The sequence below is a fragment of the Macrobrachium rosenbergii genome, chromosome 56 (genome assembly GCF_040412425.1).
Source record: "Macrobrachium rosenbergii isolate ZJJX-2024 chromosome 56, ASM4041242v1, whole genome shotgun sequence".
NCBI classification, from domain to species: Eukaryota; Metazoa; Arthropoda; class Malacostraca; order Decapoda; family Palaemonidae; genus Macrobrachium; species Macrobrachium rosenbergii.
In genome coordinates this window covers 85,788-111,946 of record NC_089796.1, presented here as the reverse complement: position 1 = coordinate 111,946, position 26,159 = coordinate 85,788, and the positions used below count along the sequence as shown (strand labels likewise).

Genomic DNA, 26,159 nt, shown 5'->3' with positions numbered 1-26,159 from the left:
TAGCTATGTGAGTATTAAGCAAGTTATTCCATAGTACTGCACAGTGTATTCAATTTTACAGTCAATCTAGATAAAGGCACTGTCTTCTCTAACTCTGAATATTAGAATTTTTGCTGTTTTACTGATCACTCTTATTTCCCTCTCTCACTCAATGGCATTTGATATTGCAGGACATCAGCTCGTCGTTCCCTTGCCACGGATCTCACAAATTTAAAAACTAATACTGCAAGCCCTAAGCAACCCAGAAAGAAATCCAGTAAGATTTCTAACAAAGAAAACACTGGAACCCCAATTGAAGAGGTTCAGGCCAGGGACAAGACACCACAGAAGGTTCCCGTAGGTAAGTTGGAACATAGTTTCACTTCAGACTGAATTTTCTTGTGGGAGGAGGTACAGTTTTGGCATTTTCCTCAAAAGAATTGGAGAATTTTGTATTCTTTTCATTGGGGCAGGGGGGACTTCGTATGCTAAAACCTTTAGAAGTATATTATATATTATCAGTGGTCAGAATTCAAAAGCACCAAAGATTTTAGTAAATACTTTAACGAGACCACTGAGATATTGAGGACCCATTCTAGTACTTTTATTTCCTAATGCCAGTTTTAATAGACACATAATCCTGAAGGTGAAAGTGGTAATGTTGCTTAAATAAAAACTACAGACATTAAGTTATGGAGATTGGTTTTCTTTAAGCCCCTTTGGTTTCATCCAAATCTGGGTAAGCATGTTAGCAACTGACATTTACAACTAGGAGAAAGGAGCTCCCTTAAGTGACAGGATATATGCCTGATAGAAATGGTTTTAAGATTTCATTTGTCTTTTGAATGACTTTGTTTTTAAGTCGCTGGTGCCATACCAGTCATTATAACATAAATAACTGAAGAAGTTCATGTTTATTTAACAAAGTTGTTTAAAACTACATCATTTTATGCCTGCATAAAATTCAACTGTTTCTCTGTTTATTTAGGGAACAGCAGTGCTTCTCGGTCATTAAAACGGCAGCTGTCATCTACTCCTGAGCCTGAAAATGCACATAGCAAACGAATTAAAATGTCTTCACATGAAGAGGAAAAAGATTCAGGAATGAAAAGTCAGCCTAACAAATCACATGGGTCTCTGAGCAGCAAGGATGACATTGTCGAAAGGGTCACAAATTCTGGTCGCACATTAAAAGTCTTGTGTTATAAGATGTTCAGTAACGGTGAAATAGACAGGAATGGCATGTTAACTTCTCCAAAAGGTAAAGCTAACTTAACTCCGAGTAGTTGCACTCCGAAGAAGCAGTCATCAGATAAATCTAACATGTTGAAGAATAAAAGTAACGATACAATAAATGAACAGAAGTCTCCATGTGAAAAACTTGAAAGTATAAAGAAAATTGGGAAAGTGAGAGGTCTCAAGGTCAACGAGATCAGTGACTTACTCGGCGGTGACAGTGACTCAGAGTTATCTGACGCAGGGGACGGTGAAGTAGAGTCTGACAGTGATGCTGAAAAAACTTCCGTAAAAAATGCAAGTAGGCAGCATGAGAAAATAGCTGAAAAAGTAAAACCAAAAGAAAGAAGTTTACATGATGTGAAAGAGGTTCAAAAAGATAAGATAGGTGAAAACAAAGTCAAGATATACAAGTGTCAAGAATGTAAAGCGACATTTACATCCAAAGAGGAGAGAGACAGCCATCAAGACCACTGCTGTAATTCTAAAGGAGAATTTTCATCAAAGACACCAAAGAGCCATCCACAAATGAAGAATGTCATGGTTGGTCATACTGCTGAAGGAAAGTCTCCGGGTGGGAAAGCTGGGAAACCGGAGAGAGGTGGTAAAAGATATAAATGCATAGATTGTGGACAATCATTTGGGTCCAGACAGGAAAGGAGTGACCATGAATTGGAACACGATGAGGATTTCAAACCACTCCCAGCTACCCCATCCAGGTAAGACAGCTTAGCTATATTTTTGCCTCAGCCAGTCATAAGTTTATGACTGTCAGTAGGCCGTATTTGTACAGCATTTAGTTCATTCTTCTTTTACGTATGTGTTCCAGAACTTATCATTTACATCAGTTACTGTAGAAATGTTACTGAATAGTGCCATTGTTCTGTTTGCGCTTTTCACTGTTCTTGTTGACTTCATCTTGCATTTGACTATTCTTGTTAATGCTAATGTACTTTTACTTCAGGCGGTAAGGTTTTCTCTCTCTCTCTCTCTCTCTCTCTCTCTCTCTCTCTCTCTCTCTCTCTCTCTCTCTCTCTCTCTCTCTCTCTCTCTCTGGAAGGTGAACTGACCTCTTAACTTTTTCTTCCAGAAAATTATGTTTGATATCTGGTTCAGAAATTTTTTTAAATGTTAAAACACCATTTAGGAAGGATCTTTTGTATGAGTTTTTTTTTTCTTGCCTGTGCAGGTTTTTACGATTCATTTTTCAAGATGTATTTTGGAATAATTGTCTTGTAGACAGAGATGCATGTTATACTGCAAATGCAGCAGTAATATATAATAAAAAAAAGAAAGGTAATGAGGATTACACTGTTGTATTTACTAAGAGTTGAGATTTATCAGTATACCTTTTAAGTAAAGTTTGTGAATTGTACTTGAGTGCTATATGCAGCTGACATTAGTATATCAAATAGCAGTAGGAAGTGTGATAAGCAGACTGACATTGTTGCGGGAGGATTAAAAATGTAAATTTGAAGGAGGAAAAAGTATGATAACTGTTTCTTATAAATGATTCTTGTGCATAATCTTAAAACCACCCATTTCTTTGCCAGGACACTTCATATCACTAGAAATCAATATTACCTGTTAATTATAGCTGAATAACGATTTATAATTGCCAGGAAAACTCAGTTGAAGAATAGTGGAACACCTAGCAAAACTGCCAGAACTCCAAAATCGTCTAAAAAATCTGCTGCAAAACCGAACATGCCAGAACGTGATAAGCCCGTCGACTGCCCACATACTCCGCTTGAGCAAGCCCGAGCCAAGTTGCACGTGTCTGCCGTCCCAGACTCCCTTCCGTGCCGGGAAGATGAATTCCAGCAGATTTATTCTTTTGTGGAAGGAAAGCTGTATGATGGTACCGGTGGATGTATGTGAGTATCAGAACATTGACTGACTATTTGTTTTTTGATTGATATTATGATGCAGTACTAGTTGCAGAGCTCTTGTAGATTGGTATATTCGTAATGATGAATTTAGTCGACCCATTTGGCCAGGCATGGAACTGGTTGCTGACAGGTCATTAACTTGTTTTGAGTTTTATAACCCAACCAGAGGAGAATTATGAAGACGAAAATGTGAGGTATATTCAGTATTGATAGCCAGCCTTATGGTTAAACTAATTAATAATAATTATAATACAGTAATAATAATAACGATAAGAGTAAATTTAGTTTGACGTGTAGACTAAGAAGAGAATTTAAAGAGAAAATGCCAAACTCTTAGGTTGACATATGGGAAGAGGAAAAGGGTCTGATACTGAAAGGAATTCAGTATGAGACTGCCAGGCCAATCCTAAAATCATCTCATATATCTCATTAGGCTTTTTGTGTTGTGGCAGGATTGTAATTTTTAAGACAACAATTCATTCTTTCCATGCAAACCCATTGTTGGAATCGCCCTATTTCATCATCGCGAAATTACCCAGACACCTCAGATCGTCATAAAAAGACAACAGCATTTAGTCAATAGTGCTGCCCTTGGTGAGTGGATCAGCAGGTCTTTAGAAAAAATTCTCATTCTTTGGCTGTCTGACCTGTCAGAAGAAAAGTGTGAATGTGCAGTGGAGTTGTAATTGTCTGTATTTTATTGTTTTAAATTTTTTTCATTTTCAGTTGCTAGATACTGGTACTGTAGTTTAAATCTTATCATCTGGAAGAATTATAGTTTTGTGTATGATGTATACTTGCTAATTGCAGTATATTGTACTATTTTTTTTTTTTTGTAATGCAGCTTCACCATTACTTGTGTTTTAGGAAAATTGAAGTTGTTTTCTGAGTAAAATATTACAAGGATTAATGTCATTGCTTTAGAGAAGACGTGTCTAGCCTATTACAGACTTTTCAACTGACTACCTTTGTTTATTTGTTCAATGTCATCAGTTTTATCATTCTGATGTGATTTGTTTCTGTATTTTAGGTATATTAGTGGGGTGCCTGGAACAGGCAAAACAGCAACAGTTAAAGAAGTCGTTAAAATTTTGGAAGATGCAAGTCAAGAGGGAGACCTCCCTCCCTTCTCTTTCCTGGAAGTGAATGCTATGAGACTGACGGAACCGCATCAACTCTGGGTTCAGGTTAGATTTTTCACAAGTTATTTTATTCTGTCCTTACGCAAGTTTTTACATAAATAGCCTGATGGCTGGTGGTGCATGTTTACAGTGATTTAGTCATTTAACTAGAGTACTGAGTTATTTCATTGTATTCTATTGTTTTTTTTTTATTTATAAGGCTGGACATAATGATTCTTGAAAATTGTATTGGGAGAAGACATAAGATGTTGAACAGTAAAGTTTGGATAGAGAAAAGGGAATTGATGAAGTTAGGACAAAATAAAATATCTGGGGGTAGGGGGGTGAAAACAGCTGAAAAATCCTTTTTGCGTTTATCCCAGTTAAGAGTTCAAATGACCAGCTGAACTAGTCAAAACATAATTGACAAAATCTTGGCCAAAGTTAATTTTTTTTTTAGATTCCTAATACATCTGTAGTTACAGCAATAGTATGATATTCACATCAACCTGGCAGATTGAGGTGTTACAAATAATTAGGGGACTGCACTCATGGAAATTTACAGTCATGTATAAACTCTCTTGATTTGGTTCCTAGCAGATTTGTCTTGGTTTCTTGTAAATAATTTACTTTCAGATAGGTTTGCAAGTTGAGTAGTTGACAGTTATAACTGTGGTTCAGAATTTCAAGTTTTCTGTACTTGGTAATGCTATACAATCATTTCCCTGGATTACTGATACTGAGTGTCACATGAAGGAATATCTATGGAAAGGACAGTAGGGTGCTATAAAATAAAAGTTATTCTTTCACCAACAGGTTTGGAAAGGGTTAACAGGTAACAAAGTAACTGCCGAGCATGCATCGTCTCTCTTAGAAAAGAGGTTTTCCACAGCCACAGCACGAAGGGAAACAACTCTCCTACTGGTTGATGAGTTGGATCTCCTTTGGACGAGAAAACAGGTACAGTACAACAGTACGTTACCTTTTGTACAGAGTACGTTACGGACACAGTAAACGAGTGTAATTATAATTTTTGCCGCCTTGCATTTTTTATTACAAGCCCATTAATAATTGTTAATCTGTGCAAATGTTTTGATAGGTAAACCAAATTGAAAGACCCCATAGCACTTGCCGTGGCCATGCACCTGCATGACAGACAGAATTCTGCTTCTCTCCTCTGTGCATCTTCACTTTGAGTGGACATCAGCTGCATGGTTCCCCTGGGTCATTCTATTTTATGCATTGTTTTTTTGCAATGTGCTACTCTTCTATTTACTTTGTGTTAGTTCCAATATGTTCTGACATGTTTTCTGTAGCATTTTGTAAATATTACAATTTTTGGTGTTGTGTTGTGGGCTGGTGGCTTCGCACTGCCATTTCTTGCTGTGAGTACTTTGGTTTCGCCATTTCCACTTAATTCAAACTTCTTGTCAGGGCTTTCTATGTTTAGCAAAACAAAGTGTTTTCTTCAGTGGTTATTATGTGAGGTTGTGTTAGTCAAATATTTTAACATTATGCAGTCATTGGTCAGTATGGGGGTTAGTAGAGTTGCCAGTTTCATAAGTTTCCCCCAGTTTTTTCTGGCATCCTCAGTGCCAGCTCAAGTGGTCTATATAATTGTTCTTGCTAGTTCCCAGTAATGGTTACACTTGGTTCTCCGTGTATGTTCTCTGCATAAATTAATGTGGTTTAATCTGTAACAATTACTTCAAGATAATTTTGTCATGTGTTGTAAAATCTCCTTTCCAATAGCTTGTGCATGTTATTATGGCGAAGTATAATTTTTTCATATTCATCATGCCACAACATACTTTTGTAGGGGCTTGAGGAAAGTCTTAAAGTTTTGTAATGCTCTCCTTATTATAAGATTCTTATATGGTTTGTCTCCAAATAGGTGCCAACTGAGTTCTTTGAAAACTTGATACAATGCCTTTGATACTTTCACCCCGCACTAAGAGCTCCTAGAGTAGCAAACCTAGGCCTTCATCAGTCTTGATTCCTGCTGTCATTTCACCTGGATAAGGTTTACCTTTTGGGAAGTTGTCTTCTCCATGTGTGAAGGAATTTTCTTGTCTCAAGGTCACCTGCCCCTTCTACTGTAGGATCCATGTCTTCATTGGAGTTCCTTTGGTCATTATGGCAAATAATGATGGTTATTTCATTTGTTTTTACCCAATATGTAAGGAAGATATTCACCGTTTGTGTTATGTTAAGTGACTCGAGGTATTACAGTATCTTGCTAATTTGTGTTATTTTACTTCTGTTTATGCCCAATACGCATCGAAGAGGTTCACCAATGTCCATTGTCTAAAGTGAATTAAGGTATTACAGTATGTTGGTAATTTCTGGGGTGGTTAAGACAGTATCAGTTAGTTGAATGTGTATTGAGGCATGAAGTGGGCTAGATAACTCGTCCTAGAAAATGTAATGTAGACTTGTTTGAATAATTACTCTGTATATCTTGACAGGTTTCTGCTTGGACATACATTACTCTTTACCATAGCCTGCATTGGAACTGGTGGTTGTATCTTAGTCATTACCTATATTTTTGGGAAGTATTCCATTTCTTTGAGTAGTAGCCGTCATATATATCTCTGAAGCTAGTACTTCAAAACTGTTTACTGATAAATGGGTGATTTCTTGCCATAAGTTGCATTTGGAGCTATTTGTGTTTAGGAGACTTGAATTTGTTGAAGTGCAGTTTTACCTGCAAGTCATATAAATGAAGTAGTTTTATCTAGATGAATGGAGGTGGTGGACCTATTCAGAAAGGTTCTAAGAGTAGATTTCAGTAATTACAGACAGCAGTCATCAAAGTTATGAGAAGTTTAGTTTTAAAAGCCTTGTGTTATGTATAGGCTTTTGTGTATTTCTTTATAATTTTTAAATTGCTTTATATGTATCTGAGATCCTGTTTTGTTCATTTTCTTTTTTGTGTGTTTACCATAGAAGTAAGATTCTTCATCATTAATGATATCTAATCCATAGCTTGTTTATAGATTTTTTGATACTCTACTATTAATATACTCCATTTAGATGATACAGGGACATTCCACAGATGTTGAAACATCAAATACTGGAACCACAAGTATTAAAAAGTGGACTTTATTTTTTTGTTTATGTGGGGTACTTTTCATTAACTATAATTTTTTAATATTCATCAGTCTTCCATTTTCCCCCCTAGGATGTCATGTACAATTTGTTCGACTGGCCTTGTCGTCCAGGCAGCAAGTTGATTGTAGTAGCTATTGCCAACACTATGGACCTGCCAGAACGTATCATGATGAACAGAGTTTCATCTAGATTAGGCCTCACAAGGATGACATTCCAGCCTTACACGTACAAACAACTGCAGGTGAGCTGGTTGCATTTAAATTCTGGGAAATAACTCAGTTTTTTGGTTTCGTTTGATTTGTCTGGTCAGATTCTAGTATCTTTTGCTTATTAAAATCTGCAGTATTTCACTTGCATTGTATTATTATGCTAGTGTAAAGCAGATGATGAGTTAATCATAAGCTAATACATTTTAGGTAATACCAGCAGTAGACTTCAAATTGACAAAATACAAATGAAAATATTCCAAATGAATTTCAGTCCTTGCATGTTCCATTTATGAAAATACTGTCTCTGCCACATTTTCCTTTTAAATTGTGAATAGAATGATGAGGTAGTTTAACCAGACTGCAAAGCTAAACCTTTTGTTATTTTATCTTCTTGAATTTTGATAAATGATTATGTTTTTGTTACAACAGTTTACTATATACCCAACTAAAATTGCAATTATAATAATGCAAACTTATTTTACAGGAAATTGTTCTTTCTCGTCTTCTTGGCATCGATGCCTTTGATCCGGATGCTGTGCAGCTAGTTGCTAGGAAAGTAGCAGCTGTATCGGGGGATGCCAGAAGAGCCCTCGACATCTGTCGTCGTGCTACTGAAATAGCAGAAAACGAAAAGCTGTCGGCCACACCCATGAAGTCCCCCTTCAAACGCAAAGCTTTGGTTGGGATGATGCAAGTCGATGCTGCCTTAAAAGAAATGTTTACTTCGCCTAAAATTACTGCCATAAGGTATTTTGTAGTTTATCATCTTAAACTGAACACCTCTTGATAAAATTTCAGTTTTTTTATTGCATTTTCCTGTTTTATGAAGTAATTCGGACTACTACTTGATTTGTAGGAGCTGTAGCGTGATGGAACAATTTGTCCTGAGGGGCATTGTTGCTGAATTCACTCGAACAGGTCTGGAGGAAGCTGTGTTTGGGAGAGTGTTGGAACAGTACAGTTCTCTCTGCAGATTTGAAGGTAAGTTTACAAAATATGTAATTCAGCTTTTTCCATACAGAGCCACTATTTATAATTGTCCAAATTCATGATCCATGAATTTCTTTGAAAAATTGTTGAAAAAAATATTACTTTTGTTTCACAACAAACCCATTACCTATAATTCCCTTAATATTTAATTAGGTGGGGCAAAATGAACTTTAGCATATCCTAGGCTATTTTTAACATTGCTTGAGATTGCCAAATGCACTCATCTCTCCCAAGGCATTCTCTGACACCAATCGCAGAAGATGGCCCACTTTCCGTGGTACAAGTTCGTAGAGGAATGCCCAAGGTACCCAGACATCTCCCTTGCAGCCCTACAAGAAAACACTGGATAACCTCCATATGTGAAGGTGCAGGGATCGAGTGACACAGAAGGGTGGACCAAAGGCGCAGCTCTTTCAGTGCCAAGACCAGAAGAGACAGCAGATTGGGATAACACTCAACGTGGCCAAGGAGGAGCCACCAGCCATCCAAAGACCAGGGGTGGCATACACACTCAGTTTATCAACATGTGGAAAAGTTTGAAAGGTGGAAGAATATACATGTCCAAGTTTTCCCAGGGATGGTGGAATGCATCTTCCATCATTGCCCAGGGATCTGGAACTAAGGACAGAAAACTTCCTGTTCAACCTGGTCACAAAAAGTCGAGCATGGGAGACCCCCAGAGCTCAACTTTCCTGCTACCGTAAGGTGTAGGTAGGGACCAGTTGCAGTGATTAGGACTGTCCTGTGATCCTGCTACCTCAGCTGAGCAGGGCAAGCAGAGTGCGCAGCCTTGTCTCGGTGCAAGCCAGGTTACTCATGGTGAGGCAAGGTGGGAGCAGGCTTCGAGTCTGAGTCGGTCCCCTTGGACCATTTGCGCAAGGTCTTAGACTTCCCCTTCTGCAGAGTTGGGTCCATGGATGGGCAGAGGAAAATGATGATGAGGGAGAGTGCTCCTCTGTTAATCACCGGGTTAACTACCTTGTTACCAAATTTTGAGGGGTTTCCAGATGGTGTTGAAAGATACTCCTATGTTAAAGGTTCTGCTTTGTATTCCTGTAAGAACAAAAGAGGTGTGCTTATTTATAAATGCATTATTTCTTAAAATATTGCAGCACAATACTTTATTCAAGATTTCTTTTTCATGTTTTTGTCAAGTAGGTCCTAGAACAGAGTGGTGGTATTTTTTTTTTTTTTTTTAGGGGAATTTTGAATGACATATCTTTGATATACTAATTGTTCTATTAATTACTTGAGGAATAAAGTAGCAGGCAAAAATTAGGAATTGGGATCTTTGATGGAAAAGATTAACTTCACCAAACAGTTCTCACATCGTTGGAGAAAGATACATTATCAATATCTAGACAGTACTCAAATTTTGAAATTTTACTAATTTTAAACTTTTTGTTGTAGGTATCGAGCCCTTGACATGTTCAGCTGTGATGAGGACGGTGAACCATCTCACATCTTATCGCCTTGTGTTAACAGAACACTCCAGACAAGATCTGACCTTACGGCTACGTCTGAACATTTCTATGGACGATGTCAACTATGCATTGCAGGGTGCTGCAAAGTGATAATTAAGAATTGTTTTAGTTGATATTTTTACATTTTATTACATTCTTTGTATTTCCTATTGACAGTAAAAGGGATAAAATGCTTCTAGACTGGGATACAGTACATAAATTTTCATTTCACTTGAATGCAAGTGTACATTTATATTCAGCCCATTTTTATCAACGAAGAGCCATTCACATTTACCTTTTATTTACGATACTGAATAATGAACATATTTTATCACAAAATATGTTCATTATTTATCTATAAAGAGTACATACTTTTTTGTATCAAGATTGTAACTATAATTTTCACTGTAAAATTTTCAGTGGATACAAGATTGGAAATACAGATACATTACACTAATCTGAAGTACATCAGTAATACAATATTTTCAATTTCTCACAAAACAGAACTTTGACACCTTAATATTAGCCACAAAATCTCTCAAGTTGTTATATTTATATCAAAAGCCATTTCCTTTAAATTGCATGCATGATTTTTCTCCATAATGCCTAAAGAACTCAAAAATATTATGTGAATTAGCTCTACTGCCTTCTGTATCCCCTTTTATCATACAATAAAGCTATTTTATCATTTTTGTTTCAATTTCCCTTAATGTACAGTAAAGTACTTTAAATACATTACTACCCCTTGCCTGTAGACTAATTCTTTTTATAATACAAGAAATCTTATTTACAGATTGTACAAACTTGTGTGTTTCTTAAGAGGTAACAAAATAATTTTCACCATTAGTGATTAATTTTCAGCAATATGCAGTACCGAACACACAACTATTCATTTTTTCGTATGGTCGTTATCTTGACTCGGATGATTACAAAGTACATATACAAAAAATATTTGACATTAAATGCATTTTGATGAAAATAAATTAGTCTGGGACAAACTACATAATCATAATAACAATGAAAAGATTTAACAAACAATCTGCCATTTTCTTACATGAGCCTCATACAATAATACAATTACCATCAGAAATGCAAACAGTAATACTCTTTTAAACTTAACAAATGTACAAAAAAATTCAGAATCACAATATTCAATTTATATGCAAGTGAAATTAAAGAACGTTACAAGAGCACAGACACCCTGCTAAAAAAAAATACACAGACCAGAAGGGAGAGAAAGTGAGAGAAGCACTAAAAGCAGGGACAATGAACCCAAAAACCAACAAAAGGGTGTTTTTGTTGCAAGTCCTTTAGCTGTTCTACCATAGTGCCTGCTTTTGTGGTCACACACCAAACAAGATGATTACACCTCTTAATCATCTGAAAAAGTGTGTGGTTACGTACATCTAAATATGGCAAATTTTGAAGAGGATAAAAACCCAAAGTCTATTCTATACAGAAAGTTTGCCATCATGTTTAGCCTTAAAGTTCAGCCACAACATAGCTTGGAATGAAGGTATGGCTACCACAGCAGACAGGGAGAAAAATATTCCCTTCCCCTGAAGTCATTCAAACTTGAGGTTGTTCTTCAGCCTGCAGACTAATGGAGCCACTTGTGGAGGGCAGGTCTTCATTTCCCCTGGGGCGTAATATCTCTGCTGCTGTGTCAGGAGCTGAGAAAGCAAATTCTCTGGTCCAGAGATCAGAGAATCAACCTCCTAGAGTATACTCCATGCAAATGAGGACATGGGTAACCAACAGGATGGTGTAGACTCTGGGGGTGAAACCTAAAATGCATTGGACAGAAGAAACCAAGCATCGAGGGGTTACCTTAGATGCTTCCCTTGGACCATTGTGCTCATGAAAGAGCCCAGTGATCATACAAAAAATGCCCCTCTGGTTTGACAAGCACAGGATGTAAGGGCAAGGGATCATCAGATCTGGCAGAATTGATGACTGTGAGCTGGGAGTTCCACCAAAGAAGAGGGAGACATAGGAGCTCAGCTGTGCTTCTGCTCTAGTGATCAAGAAGAATGCCAGGGAAAACCCTGGAATAGAGTCATGATCAGCAGGTGATAAAGGTTCCTCAAATGATCACTACTAAAATTGTTGTGCCAAGCCACAGGAGCAAAACCAACCCAACTACACGCAGGGACACTGCCATTCTACTGACAGATGCAGCATAAAGCTTGAGGCAAACAAAATAGCCTACTATCAAATGCACTACATGAGAACAGCTAAGTGGTCTGATACTGCGTGCACAGCTTAAATCAACCAGATGCTCTACTATGAAAGGAAGGCAATACCAAAACCACAAAGTCGTGTAACTACCACAGCCAAAGAAACAAGCATGGACAGAATCAAGATTGGCCCTCTGATAAGAAAGGCAGTGACCAGTCACACCAGGGAACTTGCATGAGCAGACACATGCAACAGAGATCACAAACAGACCTGTGAGCCGAAGCACCCATCCTTCCCACAATCACAACCCCTGCAAATTGGTAATGGGATCGTCATCATGCTCAACAGGGATGATGATTGCAAGAGTTTTTCATAGCCTTGCAGTCTGGAGAGGAGAAAGAAGAGCACAAAGATAAAGCACACAGTGCTTCTTCAACCCCCACATGAAAGGGTCATCGCAACCTCTCAAACATCCACAGATAAGGAGAATGTCCCTGAAGGGACAACAGCACGAACTGTCAAAGCAGACACAGCAAATATATCTGCAGATTCACAGGTAGAATCTTAAAGGGAAGCCAAACCTACTGCAATGGGATCTTGAAAATCCAAATGCTCAAGGAAAGGCGGCCCAGAATGCCTAAGGAAGGCCGTAAAACCTTTGTGTTAAAACTTTACGCATAAGTCATATACAAACTACAATGTACAGACAATGAATGTTAAACAGATTCTTCACTACCAATGGAATTCAGTGATCCTGACATACAAATGTCCAAGTTGCCACAACATAAGAGAAGACTCAAGAGCCTAGGAACTGGAGAATAACACAATGCTGGAATAAGTAACCAGTTTTAGGGATCTCTGAAAATGATTGTCGGTGATTGTAACACAATTTGAATCATCAAGTGATGTAGTAATTAAGAAGTTTAACACTATAGGCATGCTAATGCTCTCTCTCTCTCTCTCTCTTCAGTATTCTTTCCATTAGTTAATATACTTCTTTTGCTGTCTGTATATTATGAATGGAGACCGTTTACAAACCTCCGCCTTACGATAATTTTAATGGCACTGAAATGACGAACAGAATTTGTAAAGAAATAGTTTGTATGTATCAGTATAATGACAGATACAGACAGCACAAAGTATTCCCTTTAAATGAAAATGCATTCCATAAAGAATCTGCTCCCTAGTACAATAATAAAGGTACAAATACAATTTACCTGAAATTAACAACAATATACAGTCACTTTTTAACTGAACATGCAGTGTAACTGTAAAATTCAACTGTACAAAAAATTTCATTTTTGCAGACCACAGAAAATTTTATAAAATACCTGTCAAAAGTGATCACAATGTCCCCTATTTTGGGTTAAATAGCTGGCCTATATCAGCCAATCACAAAGACACTAATATTATGACAAGGCTCGTCCAAATTCATTCAGTGGTGTTCTATACGTGAGCAACAATCCCTTCTTGAGCATAAATTAAGGCATAACCTTCAATTACTGTTTTTGTATTGCAATAAAGCCACAAAGAAAAGCTCATGAATCAGACTATTGTATTGGATTACCTAATGCAAAACACACTTGTAACATTTTGACAGCTTAAAATAACAGGAGGAAATTAACCATGTAATGAAAACAAAATAAATAGCCCAGCTTTGAAGGTCTCTTAGCCTTATTTTATGGCATGATCTTCAAAGTCAGTGACAACAGTATAACCTTATTTAAATTAAACATAAAATTTTATATTAATTTTCTTAAACAGTGCATCTGAAACTAAAGAATACTTTGCAAAAATATAATTTTGAAAACATTAATATAAACATATATTTTTATATTAATGTTTGCTAAGGAGATGAACTTGATGCATTTAGTATCCGAGCATTTTTTATATAAGCAACATTTTGACTTGCCTATGAGTCACTTTCAAACTTTAATAAGATGATTACATGCTCGAAAGTACAACAGCACCACTAAAAACAGTTGAAATACAAAGGAATATAAAAAATACAATTCAGTAACAAACAGAAATAAAAAACAATGATTATCCTAAAATATGTTCAGTGGAATTCAAGCAGCCTCTATTCTCCGTTAGTTTCCTTAGGAGGATAAAAATACTCTGCTATCCTTAATTCTTCTGTAGTGTGTGCCTGGATGAGAACTGTGAAATTCTTAACAGAAAATATTTTACATTTTCATGACAATGTAAATTGATAGCAGTTAGCCTAAGTGATATTACCAGCTGCTGACGAGCCCTAGAACTGATAGCTCCATGTTTGTCTACCTCCATTTAGATACTTTTTGTAAGTGTTCCTAAGTACTGTATTCTAAATTACATTTAAACAAGTAAACAATTAACCAACACAGAACTGATATTCCCTCTTTCATTTTAAAAAAGGACCCTACAATAGTACTTGGTAATTATTGTTTAGAACCAATATTTGCAAACATACTTATGTCTCACAATAAATTGGACTGGTTAAAGAAATACCCAGCTGAATTGAAGCCACTGGTACACAGACAATATGTGGACAACATATTTACAATACTGTATTTGAAAAAGAGGAATAAATAAGTAATTTCAAAAATATTTGAATTTTCAGCATACAAAAATTAAGTTTAGTACAACAGAAAAAGAAAAAATAAATCGTCTTTCCTAGACGTCCTCTCAAAACAAAATACTATGAACAAACTAGATATTTCCATCTACTGAAAACCTACCTGTAGAGGTCTGGAAACAAACATTCTAATTGCATGCCATGAAGAATACAAAACTAATACAATTACAGGTTTATATTAAGTTTGTCCACCCTTTTTGTCCAATGATTTATCTTTCATTCAATATTTTACAAAACTAAGAAAAAAAGCCTTGAATAGAGACAATATTGTACCTAAGTTTCACTGAAAACAGTATACTTGAAAATTATCTTCGTTCATTTTTTTTATTACTGAATTTGTATTTTCTTGACATCAATTTGTATTTTAACCATTTTTCTTGAGCAAATAAAGAAGGCTTTGGATGTGGTATGTTTTAAGTCCATCTCCTCATTAAGACTTGAGATTTTTTTATATCAACTGTGATGCTTAATAAGGCTCCATGTCTATCATTTCTGGCTTTTGGGCAAAAACAATTCTCATTTCTATAAATTTTTTCATATAATACTTGTAATATAGAGCAGGAAAATTGTTTCAGATATACTATGGCTCATTTGTAATGGAGGACTGAGTCAGATACATTTTTTTATGTGTAAAGAAAAATAAAAGCATTCTTCTCCCTTGCTTACCATATTAACACAGCCTTACAAATATCACAATCCTATTCTAAACATTTCTTTAGCAAAAAAGAAATAACAACTAAGGCAAAAAACAAATTCCAATGAACACACTGTCCCCTTGTAGACAGCTGCAAGTCACTTTGCATTCTCCAGCAAAGTCACTACGCGCTCTAAGCCATATGAACGTACTGTCCTTTACAGATTGTTACATTTTGTCCATAAAACCTATATATAGTATATTGTCACTAACTACATCCATTGTACCATATACCATTTACCACATCAATGCAATACTGTAAACCCTTTGCGTACATACAGTTGACAACTCTGAAACAGATTGAAACCCCGGCATGGAACTCGTCATACAATCTCGAGGTCCCAGTTATTTTTCCTCGCCTTTTCCTGCAGCATTTGTATTTCGGCCTTTGTCACTTTCCAGGTTTCTAGCTGTCCAAGGTATGTCAATTGTGGGCAGGCACTTAGCAGAGCATCGCATGACTTCATGGTAACGCAAGATGGAATTCCATCCATCGTCCTCAAAGCACTTTGCACCTTGTAAACAAATTTCTGCAAGTTACTCATCATTGGCACTGCCTGAATCAAAATGTTGTCATTTAACTGCGTGTCTCCATGTTCGTCAGTTATCATAGACAGCACCAACGATGTGAGATGGGGACATCCATACAGGACTGTGAAGAGAGCATCGCTTTGTAACACATTCTGACCGTGAAATTTTAGTGTGTGCATGAAGGGAAACTGAGGTTTCTGATCGACACCTCCACTCATCTGCAAAGAGAACGATCGCAGCGTCAGCTGCTCCAAGTTTGGGCAAGACTCAGAGAGAGCTGTAAGTATCGGCCATTCCTCCTGGTAGCCAACGTTGATGTCCAGAGTAGTTAAATTCCTCAAGTATCTTCCATGCACTTCAAAGTCATCTGTAAAAATGGTGATATTCTTTGCTTTTGAGAAACTTTTCAGGACATTTTCCGTCACCTCAGTTGGCGCATAGATGCCCACTTCAGTGACTTGGGAGAACACCCTGGACAAATAATCAGGGTTGGGTTCCTGAAGACTTTCCTCGTACACAAAAGACGGCCAGTTTTTCTTGTCATAAACACCGTGATGGAAGTTTGTCAGTTTCTGTAGCCCGGGAAGAGTTTCGAATATATCCTCAAACTCCTCAGTCACGTAAATCATTGGAGCCCCCACAAGATGTTCAAGATTTGGCATATAAGCTAACATTTCAATGGCATCATTAGTCACATCCAATGTTTCAACACCTTCTGGCAATGCTAAGGTCACTAAATCTTTACAGCCTGGGATCACACGATGCTGCCCATTTGGTAGGACAACCGATCCACCATAAAGGACATCTATATTCGTAACGACTGGGACATTATGCTCGGGATTGGCACAGTCGGCTGAGCAACGCAGAATCAAGACTTCGAGGTTGGGACACAAATACGCAATTTTCCTCACAAAACTGTTATGAACAAAATGGGGTAATTTGATCTGCCTGAGTGTTTTCAGTCCCGTTAGCGAAGCGTCTATTGCGTATCCAAAAATATCAAAATACGAATTTTCAAAGTTTTCACCTCCATCACACAAGCAAATAACGGCATCACCCCACAAGACTAACTTCCACTTCTTCACCAGGTGGGAGATATGAGAGAAATCCAAAGTGGTGACCCCTTTGTTGAGGAGGCTTTGTAATGATATGCTCAGCAAGAACCCTAATTTCCTGATAAACTCCAAATCCTCCTCAAAAATGCGGGTTTTATCTTTAGGTCTTGGGATCTCGGTCCTGTTAGCAATAACGTTAATCACAGTTGCTAGTATGTCCTCATGGAATCTTGGAGCTAAAGAACATAGGAGAAAGTCTCGAACTTCTCTAGCCAGCCAACGAGTGACTGCATTGACCGAGAGACAGCGCTTGGGTACGGGGGTCAACAAACTTGGGGAAGATTTGTCATGGTCACCATGTGTCATGTGGTCGAGATACCAAGCCTCATATTCCTCACAGCCACTTGAGTCCTCACAGTCATAGTCCATAAGCTGACTACCTCTTCTCTGTAATGGCTCGATCACTTCATCACTTTCAATGGAGGTCAGATCATTTACAAAGTGACAACCATTTTCGGCTGTGTACCATGAAGAGAATACACTAAACAGATGATTGGCAATGGACCAACTGCACAGTTTCTCCAAACGCTCAACTGACTTCAAGGGAGGCATTGGTGAGCCTATTACAGGTAGCTCACAGACTTTTTCTGCAAAGAAAAAATACTTTGAGATGATTTACAACAATGTTATAAGGCAGTCATACTAAATACTGAAATTGACTTACAATACTTTCCTTCTAAGGAAATTCATGTAAGCACAAACTTTGAGACTCAGATACAAATATACAAATTTTCATAAAACAATTATTTTTATGATAAAATAAATATTTTAGGTACTTATCCTCCATCATTTGCTTTATCTGCAACTACTTGGCTTGGGTTCAACAAGTGTTAAAACTGAAACAATTGTTAACGACCAAACGCTCCCCATAGTTACTACCCCACCCTTTGTAGAGGGGTGGGGAAGACAGCGAGTGCTTGGTTGCTCATACTTCTCTTAATCTCTTAAGAGGGGAGGGTCTTCAAGGATGGAGGGTAAGTATCTAAAAAATTTATTTTATTGTAAAAATCAATATTTTTGAGGTGAAACTTACCCTCCATCATTTGCTGACTCCAACATTGTGTGATGGAGGCAGGCAAGAGATTCCCTATAACCAAAATATCATTGTAAATATCCTAATCGCTGCTTACCTGATGAATATGATCCCATGGCAAATACTTGTCAGATGAGGATCTTCATCAAATGAGGTCCACTATCTTAGGAGGTGGAATGTGAGCCCCAAATGTGGCCATTGGTTGATGATGTTGCAACGCAGAATGGCTATTTTACTGGCTCCTGTGCCTGAGGCCTGCAGAGCTGATGGGAGCTACAACCACAACTATGCCAAGATCCCTCAAGAGTTACCACCTACCTAATTGAGTTGCTGTGGCACCTCACACCCAAAAACAACAAGACCAATTTGGAAGAAAAGTGGTACTTAATCAGCACAGTTTAGCTTTCTCCAATAAGGAGCAATGGCTCTGCAACTCAAGGTAACATTATTTAATGGCTCTGCAACATAAGATAATACTATTAGCTCTAAAAAAAAAAAACTTTGCTTGCCCTCATCCAAGAACAAACAAAGCAAGGACATATAAAATGATACAAAAAAATAAATAAATACATTGGAGTAAAAATATCATGTACGAGCATCAGGAAGGAGGTCGACAGAGAGAACCTTTACCTGTTCGTAACAAACAAAGTCAGACTAGGAGATAATCTCCCCTGCTGAAGCCAGAGGTGCTAGTGTATGGCAGTCTTCACACTGGATCTCAATGTCCATCAAGTAGTTGGAAGTCAATTCAGAGCTACACCTCCACTGTGCCAAAACTACACTGTCTAGAGAGAGAGAGGTGCTGATAAAAACTAATAGATGTAACCGCTGCTCTGACATCTTGTGATTCCACCTTCATAAGAAGACAAACCTCTGGAGACAATGCAAGATGTGCATCCAGAATTAAGGACTTAATCAAGAAAGCCATGGCATTCTTAGACATAGGAACCTCCAGCTTCTTGACCAAGCAAAATAGGTTCCCACACTGCTTCCTTAAAGGTTTAAGATGGGACATATAAATCCTCAGAGCCCTAATAGGGCAAAAAAGCAGCTCTCCTTCCTCAGGAGTTATAGTTTCTAGTGAAGGGATAGAGAACAATCTAGGAAGAGCTTTGGTCTTAACATCATTCTTTGCATGAAAGGAAGCCAGAAAAGATAATTCTGCTCAAGTATATAGCTTATGTGAAAACCCTACCAATGATGATATTGCTTGTAATTCACTTATTCTTTTGGCCAAAACCAAGGTCATCAGAAAGGTATTCAAAGAAAGAGCCTTGAGAGAAGCCTCTCTCGGGGGCTCAAAAGGAGGGCCTCTAAGGTGATGGAAGACAATGTCCCAAATCCATAAAAATGGTTTTTGAAGAACCTTTGGCATTTCCAGTTGAAATAACCTTACAGTTTCTTGTAAATCGCTGTCCTTTGAAATATCCAATCCAGTATGCCTTAAAACAGGAGCCACCATAGATTTATAGCCATTGATGGAAGCAACAGACAAACCTTTAGCATATCTCAAGAATCGCAGAAACTTGATTACATTATCAATGCTGGTGCAAAGACATGAAATGCCCCTGGACTTGCACCATGATCTACAGTACTGTAATAGTTCCCACTGTTTCTGACATAATATATTAGTGAACTCTCTCCTTGCAATGAGGACAGAGTTTCTAGACGACTTGCAAAAGCCTCTAGCCCTGAGGAGCTTGTCGACAGTTTCCAAGCAGTTACACGAAGCATGTCGATATTTCCATGGAGCCTCCCTGTCCCTGTTTGTCGAAGCAGATTTGTACAAAAAGGCAATTGTCTGGGAACTTCTATTGACATTTCTAGGTCTGTGAACAATGCCTCCTTGACCACCAAAGCACAATTAGAATCATGGTGGTGTTCCAGGATTCCCTAAATTTCTTCAGCACTTCCTTCAACAGCAGAAACGGAGGGAAGGCATATACAAATAGATTTGTACAGTCTAGTGCCATAGCATCTACTGTCCAGGCTTGAGGGTCTAGAACCGGTGAGACGTACAATTGGAGACAATGATTCATCTTCATTATGAAGAGATCGATGGGAGGTTGGCCAAACTCTCTCCAAATTGCCTCGCACACTGCCGGGCTTAGTTTCCATTCGTGGGAGAGTACATGTCCTGGATGACTTAGCATGTCTGCCAGAACATTCAGTCGACTGGGCACAAACTGGGGCATTAGGGCAATGTTTCTCTCCTCTGTCCAGAGGAGTAAATCACTGGTGATGGCTACCAAGGTTTCTGACTTCATGCCCCCTTGTCTTCTTAGATACACCAGAGACGCTGAGTGGTCTGAGGAGACAGAAATTACTTTGTTGGTCACTGCACTTTCCAGCTTCTGCAGCCCCTTCTGGACAGTCAACAACTCCTTGCAGTTTATGTGAAGATTTCTACTGATTGGCACCCATACTCCCAAAGCAACCTGATTCCCCATAACTATACCCCAGTCCTTGTCTGAGGCATCTGAATACAATGAGAGGTCTGGGCTTGGGGACTCTGGAGACTCCCCTGCAAGCAGTACATCTTTGGACATCCACCACAAAGGTTAGGAAACAGATTTTGGTTCCAAGACACCAACTCGAGGATTGGCTGTGACTCTCTGTGGCAGTGCCTCTTCAAGTGCAACTGAAACGGTCTCATCCGTAGTCTAGCACCTGTAACTAACTAACTTTTCCAAAAAAGACATGTGACCTAACAGAGACAGCCAGCATTTGGCTGAAAACATGCATAATCTTCTGAGGTAGGTCACTCTCTGAGAAGTTCAGAGAAGACTTTGCTGCATTTTGATGGGTTTTGTCTAACTACGACCTGAGCTGACTTTCATTCAGGGGTGTGGAAGGATGGGAATCTACTAGAGAAAGAAGAATCAATGGACCTCCCCAAAAAGACAAATCTATAACTTTCTTGAAGCTTATCCTTCTCTTTCATTCAATACAATACTTTGAGATTCTCTCATATCTCTTGGATATGCAAAAGACCATTCCCTGCAATGATCACAACAGCTGTCCGAATCACAAGTTACCCTGGAAGATGATCACTGCATTAATTTGTCTGTGTAACGGGCTACTTCAATGAACAATCTGGAATGCAATAACCTTCCAAAAGTACTTTTGTCAAAATCTAAGAGATTTTGAAAAGGAAGAATGAGAAGAATCAGACTTTTGATAGTCAATAAACAAACTTTGTTAGTCAAGAAGATACACCCTGGGACTTCGTTAACCATATACAGTAAATCAAACCAAATTTCAGAAAGCCAATGCACACTTATCTCCACAGAAAATCAACTGGTTACAGAATCAGTTCACTGCACTGACAAGCTGAGAGGAGTATAGAGAAGAACAACCAAACACTCTTGAAGCCTATCCTGTCTTGCAAAGGCACCCCTGCAATGATCACAAAGTTGGGTGATCACTGCATTAATTCATTGGGAGCGTCAACCAATGTGGTCATTCATTAATTTTGAAAATTATTAAACAAATTTTAACAAGAAGATCCTTGTAAATCAAAACCTTATCTCCAACTGGTATAGTTCATCGACAGAAGATGAACAACCAAAATGATGGAGGGTAAGTTTCACCTCAAAAATCATTTATTTCAATACTTGTGAAACATTCGTCAAGCTACAACTTTACTGATGTGGGAAAGGAAATGGATCTCAGTTATACTTTAGTGAAATACTTTTATTGTGAAAAATCATATTTCAATAAAATCACAGAACATTCATGTAACTGAATATCACACTGGCATGGACAGAGGGCTAATGAACCCATATAATTATGCCTTAACAGTGCAAACAACCCAGCCAACAGGAAAAACTAATGGAACACCATTTTTATATAACACTTTCCTGAAAAGGAATTTTGTGATGAAATTACAGTACATCAGGATGCATCCAAGTATTTCACCGATTTTTGTTCAACCTTCCCCCAAAATGGCCCAATTTCTTAGAGTGGTTGACCAATATCGTCACACGTAAGACTGAAAATATGTGGTGCACGTAAGATTGAAAATATGCTTCTAAAGGAAAGGAAAGTCAGATTTGTTAAAGTCCACAAAAAATATAAAAAAAAAATATGTCTAACTTTCATATTTGACTGTACGTTTAAAAGTAACTGCCAACACCCTACATAACCTACATAATGGTATTATAAGGATTTAGGCTATCACAGCCTACAGTAAACTACCCTGCCCAAATGTAGACACAAAGAAATATCATAGTCCTACAATAAGCCAGAGATGAAAGTGGAAGGATATTACAAATGATAATACTGTCTTATTATTAATTTCTATCTTAGGGTAGGCTACACAGTGTTTAGCAATATCAAAGGATTAAATTTTTAATTAACACGAGGCTATTTGAAATTAAATAGGCTTTCATGCTAAAGACCTAGATAGTCTATGACATAATTACGTACATTTTACATGAAATTAATTTGTTTATTAAGTATATCCATTATTAATTTTGGTAGTGACCAAGGTAGCATTCAAGAATATTCCTAATCTGGTGATACTATGATACTTCAAGTCCACACCAACATGGAATTTAATATCAAATATGTTTGTATTATGGTAATTTTTTCACGGAATATGATGGGACAGGAGATGGAATAGACATGTATGAAAAGGAAGACGTAATAAAACAAGAAAGGTAAACAGCAAATGCAACATACTTTGTATGAGAATAAGAAAACACTAAGATAAAAAATTAATAGAATATATTTGGGCATAATAAAAGTATGTGAAAAAACTTTCATATGCATGAAAGCATTCTAAGTCCCAGACTGCAAAGTATGTACTGTATCGGATTTATATAATGTAAAATCAAGGTTTTTATTTTGTGGTTCCTTTATTGTTAACTTTTGTTTATTAATTTCTATTTATTTTTCACTAGTTCTTTTGAGCCTTGACTTCTTGACAAGTTTTTTTTTTTTTTTTTTTTTTTTTTTTTTTGCCATTCCCCACTGAAGGCCGTTATTTGTTAATTGGTACTCCACCCAGGAAAAGTTTTTATTTTCATTTAAGAGTGTTTCACTGGTTTGGTTTGGCCTCCTGTAGAGAAGTTCTGGACCTTATTCACAGCTTGTTCTTCAGTGTGGGGGTCACCTTCTTGCACCATTGCTCTGTTTTTGGTGGATTTACTTCTAGCTTGAAGTGGATTTGTCTACAGTTGTTGCATGTGTCAATGGATGCTCACACCCCAACCCCTTCTGGTTAGGGGAGTGCTCTCATGCTCTAAGATGTGCTCAGACCATTGTCATCGCCTACATCCTGAGCTGTCATCTATTGTTTTGGTGATGCCTCCAGAACCTTCCTGCAAACAGACGCTGACTCGAGATCTCCTGAGGAGTAGGCTTAATACTTGATTGGAGGTAGCGAAATGTTATGCCATTATCAGAGTTACGAGCGATGTGAATTTTTCCATATTTGTAAGCTGGTCCCGAAATCAAATTCTAAATGGCTGAGAAGCTTGAGCATTAGTGTCTTGGGACGACAAATACGTCTAAGTGCCAGCAAAACCATCATTCATACGATAAACTGCTTCATTGCAGAGATTATTGCATTGTTTTGTCCTGTGTGGGGAATGTATTTAATGTAATGGCATACATATTACTATGAATATTGTGTTAACAATTAGGTTGAGGATTTCCTTCTTTCTTTAATTTCCCACTTATTGCTGACTTAGTGTGGAGGTTGTTTTTCCTCCCTTCTCAGCACTTTCCCCTCCAACTATAGTTTACGTGATAGTTAACTGTTTATGCCCTCCACCATTATTCAAGGACTTGTGTAAATGATTTATCGTAATAAATTTAGGCATTTACATTAAAGGTTTCAATTATCCCCTCATTCAAGTGCATTTTACTGTCTATATTGTTGGTAAATATTGGTAAATATTACTCTTTAGTTTATAACCTATCGTAGTATGGGAAATCTTTAAAAAAGGCTTAAAAAGAGCCTGGAAATATTATTCAACGTTAAAGTGAAAAAAAAATAGCTTTAAAGTAAATTATTTTATCAGGACAAAAGAGTTCCTAACAGTTATGAAAATAGAAATGTACTACCCCATTAATAAAACTAATACGTTTTTAGTGGTAATGAAACGTGTTAGCTTATTACTACTTTTTGCTAGCAATCTGAACAATCTGGATATGTAAATATTTGCACAGCCCGCATTAAGCTGACGACTGGGGGCCAAGAGTGTGTTCACCACTAGTAACAGTCAAAAGGTTAAGGCTAAGGAATATGCTTTGCACAATGCCAAGGAAAGACCCAGAGAGAGCAATGTCAAGGGTATTACCTAACTTTAAACTGATATTTGACATTAGACTTTTCATGCTGTAGTCTTAAGTCTCCCTAACAAGATTAGTACGAAACTTGTGCTCAAATCTATCGCAACTTCGCCATTACCAAGATATTTACATTATTTTTTTATGCTCTACTATTCATTCCATTGGGGATGGTACTGAACACACCGCTCAAAGAAGTGGTGTTGGTATTAAATAAAGCTTTACAGAGAAAGAGACGAACGTCAGAAACGCTCAAAACAAAGGAAAATACTCTTTTCAAGTCCAAAATGTGACGCTTGAAAGTACAATTTCATTGTGTCAGGTTGGGACGAATTTCTGTTCTTCACTTACATGGCATAGCCTGTGAGACTCTAAGCCTAGGTCAGATTAGGGTGGTAAGATCCAGCACCCTATATCAGGTTAGACCGCACAAATGCGATCGGCCCTTTGACGTCTTTGTTCCTTACAATACATTCTGTCGTTGAGGCTGATTAAGGACATAAACCATCCCATTTTGCGATTCCTTTCTCAGGCCTTAATTACTACTTGTTGCCATTCTGTCGCGAAACTAAAAGCTCTATGGCATTCCCATAAATTCTGATTGAGATACAGACCTATTCGAGGGGAGTATGCAGAGGAGGGCGACAGGGTAATTTCGCTCCTAAATTTACAGTACTCCTGCAAATGCGTATCTGATCTTCAGTGTTACTTTGGGGTGGTCCGTGGGGGTGTGGCCGAAAGCCCCACAGGCCAGGTCAGGGCATGGCACCCTAAATCAGGTTAGGAAAGTAGGGTATGGCCAATTTTCATACTGGACTTTTCATGCCTAACGCCGTCTCCCTACTCGGCTTACGCTCCCTACTCGATAACTTCAACGATTAAAAAACAACGCAACGGCTGACTTACAGCCTAATCCTAGGCCTAGGTCTACTTAGGCCTAGTCTAGACCCTCAACAGCAGACCCTTATCCCATACAATTTCCCTAAATTCCGACTGAAATATAGGCCTACCCAACAACTACAATGACATAAAAGGCAACGGCTGCCTTAGGCCTAGAGACATTCAGCATATGTTACCCTAAGCCTAGTCCCTTTAGGCCTAGCTTCGACCTTCAATGGGGGATCCTTATCCCATAGCATTTCCCTCCTGACAAATATATAGGCCTATCTGACAATTCCTGTGATAATTAAAAAAAAAGAGCTGATTTAGGCCTGAGGATATTACGCCCACGTCATCCGAGACCTAGGCCTACTTAGGCCTAGCCTAGACCCTAAAGAACACCGGACCCCGATCCTAAAGAAAGAACGACACATGCCGCGTTGCCTATGCCTTAGAGAGCGTCAGTAGTCACCCAAATATATAACAAAAATAGAAAATTAATATATAAAACCGTTCATAAATATTCAAAGAGTAAATGTGGTTCGTGCGAGCGAGTCTAGGCCTATGACGTTAGGCCTAAGCTTCGTCACGGGTAATTTAACGCGTCTGGCGCTTTTATTAAACAGAATAACGGTTCTGTGACAAATACGAATACGGGATTATGACAAAAACAGACTGATTTTTTCACTCACACTGTCCAAATCGTCACGCCGAGGGTCAGAGGTCAGGCGAAATTGGTCAAATTGCCACGACAGGTGACTTTACTTGAGTTTGCCCTCCGACGGAAAACACGACACTGATTTGG

General features: G+C 37.9%; 2 protein-coding genes across 3 annotated transcripts in view; one reads left to right on the top strand and one right to left on the bottom strand.

Annotated features, from left to right (window-relative positions):
- The window catches only part of Orc1 (origin recognition complex subunit 1), a 26,667-nt gene extending 15,975 nt beyond the window's left edge, over positions 1-10,692 (top strand). For both annotated transcript variants that reach the window (XM_067101044.1, XM_067101043.1), the window contains exons 6-14: positions 171-340; positions 968-1,934; positions 2,838-3,092; positions 4,138-4,294; positions 5,045-5,188; positions 7,413-7,583; positions 8,036-8,298; positions 8,408-8,532; positions 9,952-10,692. In XM_067101044.1, coding sequence (XP_066957145.1) covers positions 171-340; positions 968-1,934; positions 2,838-3,092; positions 4,138-4,294; positions 5,045-5,188; positions 7,413-7,583; positions 8,036-8,298; positions 8,408-8,532; positions 9,952-10,115 — 2,416 coding nt within the window. In that variant the 3' untranslated portion in view covers positions 10,116-10,692. The remainder of the gene's footprint in view (positions 1-170; positions 341-967; positions 1,935-2,837; positions 3,093-4,137; positions 4,295-5,044; positions 5,189-7,412; positions 7,584-8,035; positions 8,299-8,407; positions 8,533-9,951) is intronic.
- LOC136836586 (uncharacterized) lies at positions 10,129-26,159 on the bottom strand. Its single transcript, XM_067101045.1, has 2 exons — positions 26,047-26,159; positions 10,129-17,729 (listed from the first exon to the last, which is right to left on the bottom strand). Exon 2 carries the CDS (start codon positions 17,692-17,694, stop codon positions 15,820-15,822), a length of 1,875 nt encoding a protein of 624 aa, XP_066957146.1. The 5' UTR covers positions 17,695-17,729; positions 26,047-26,159; the 3' UTR covers positions 10,129-15,819.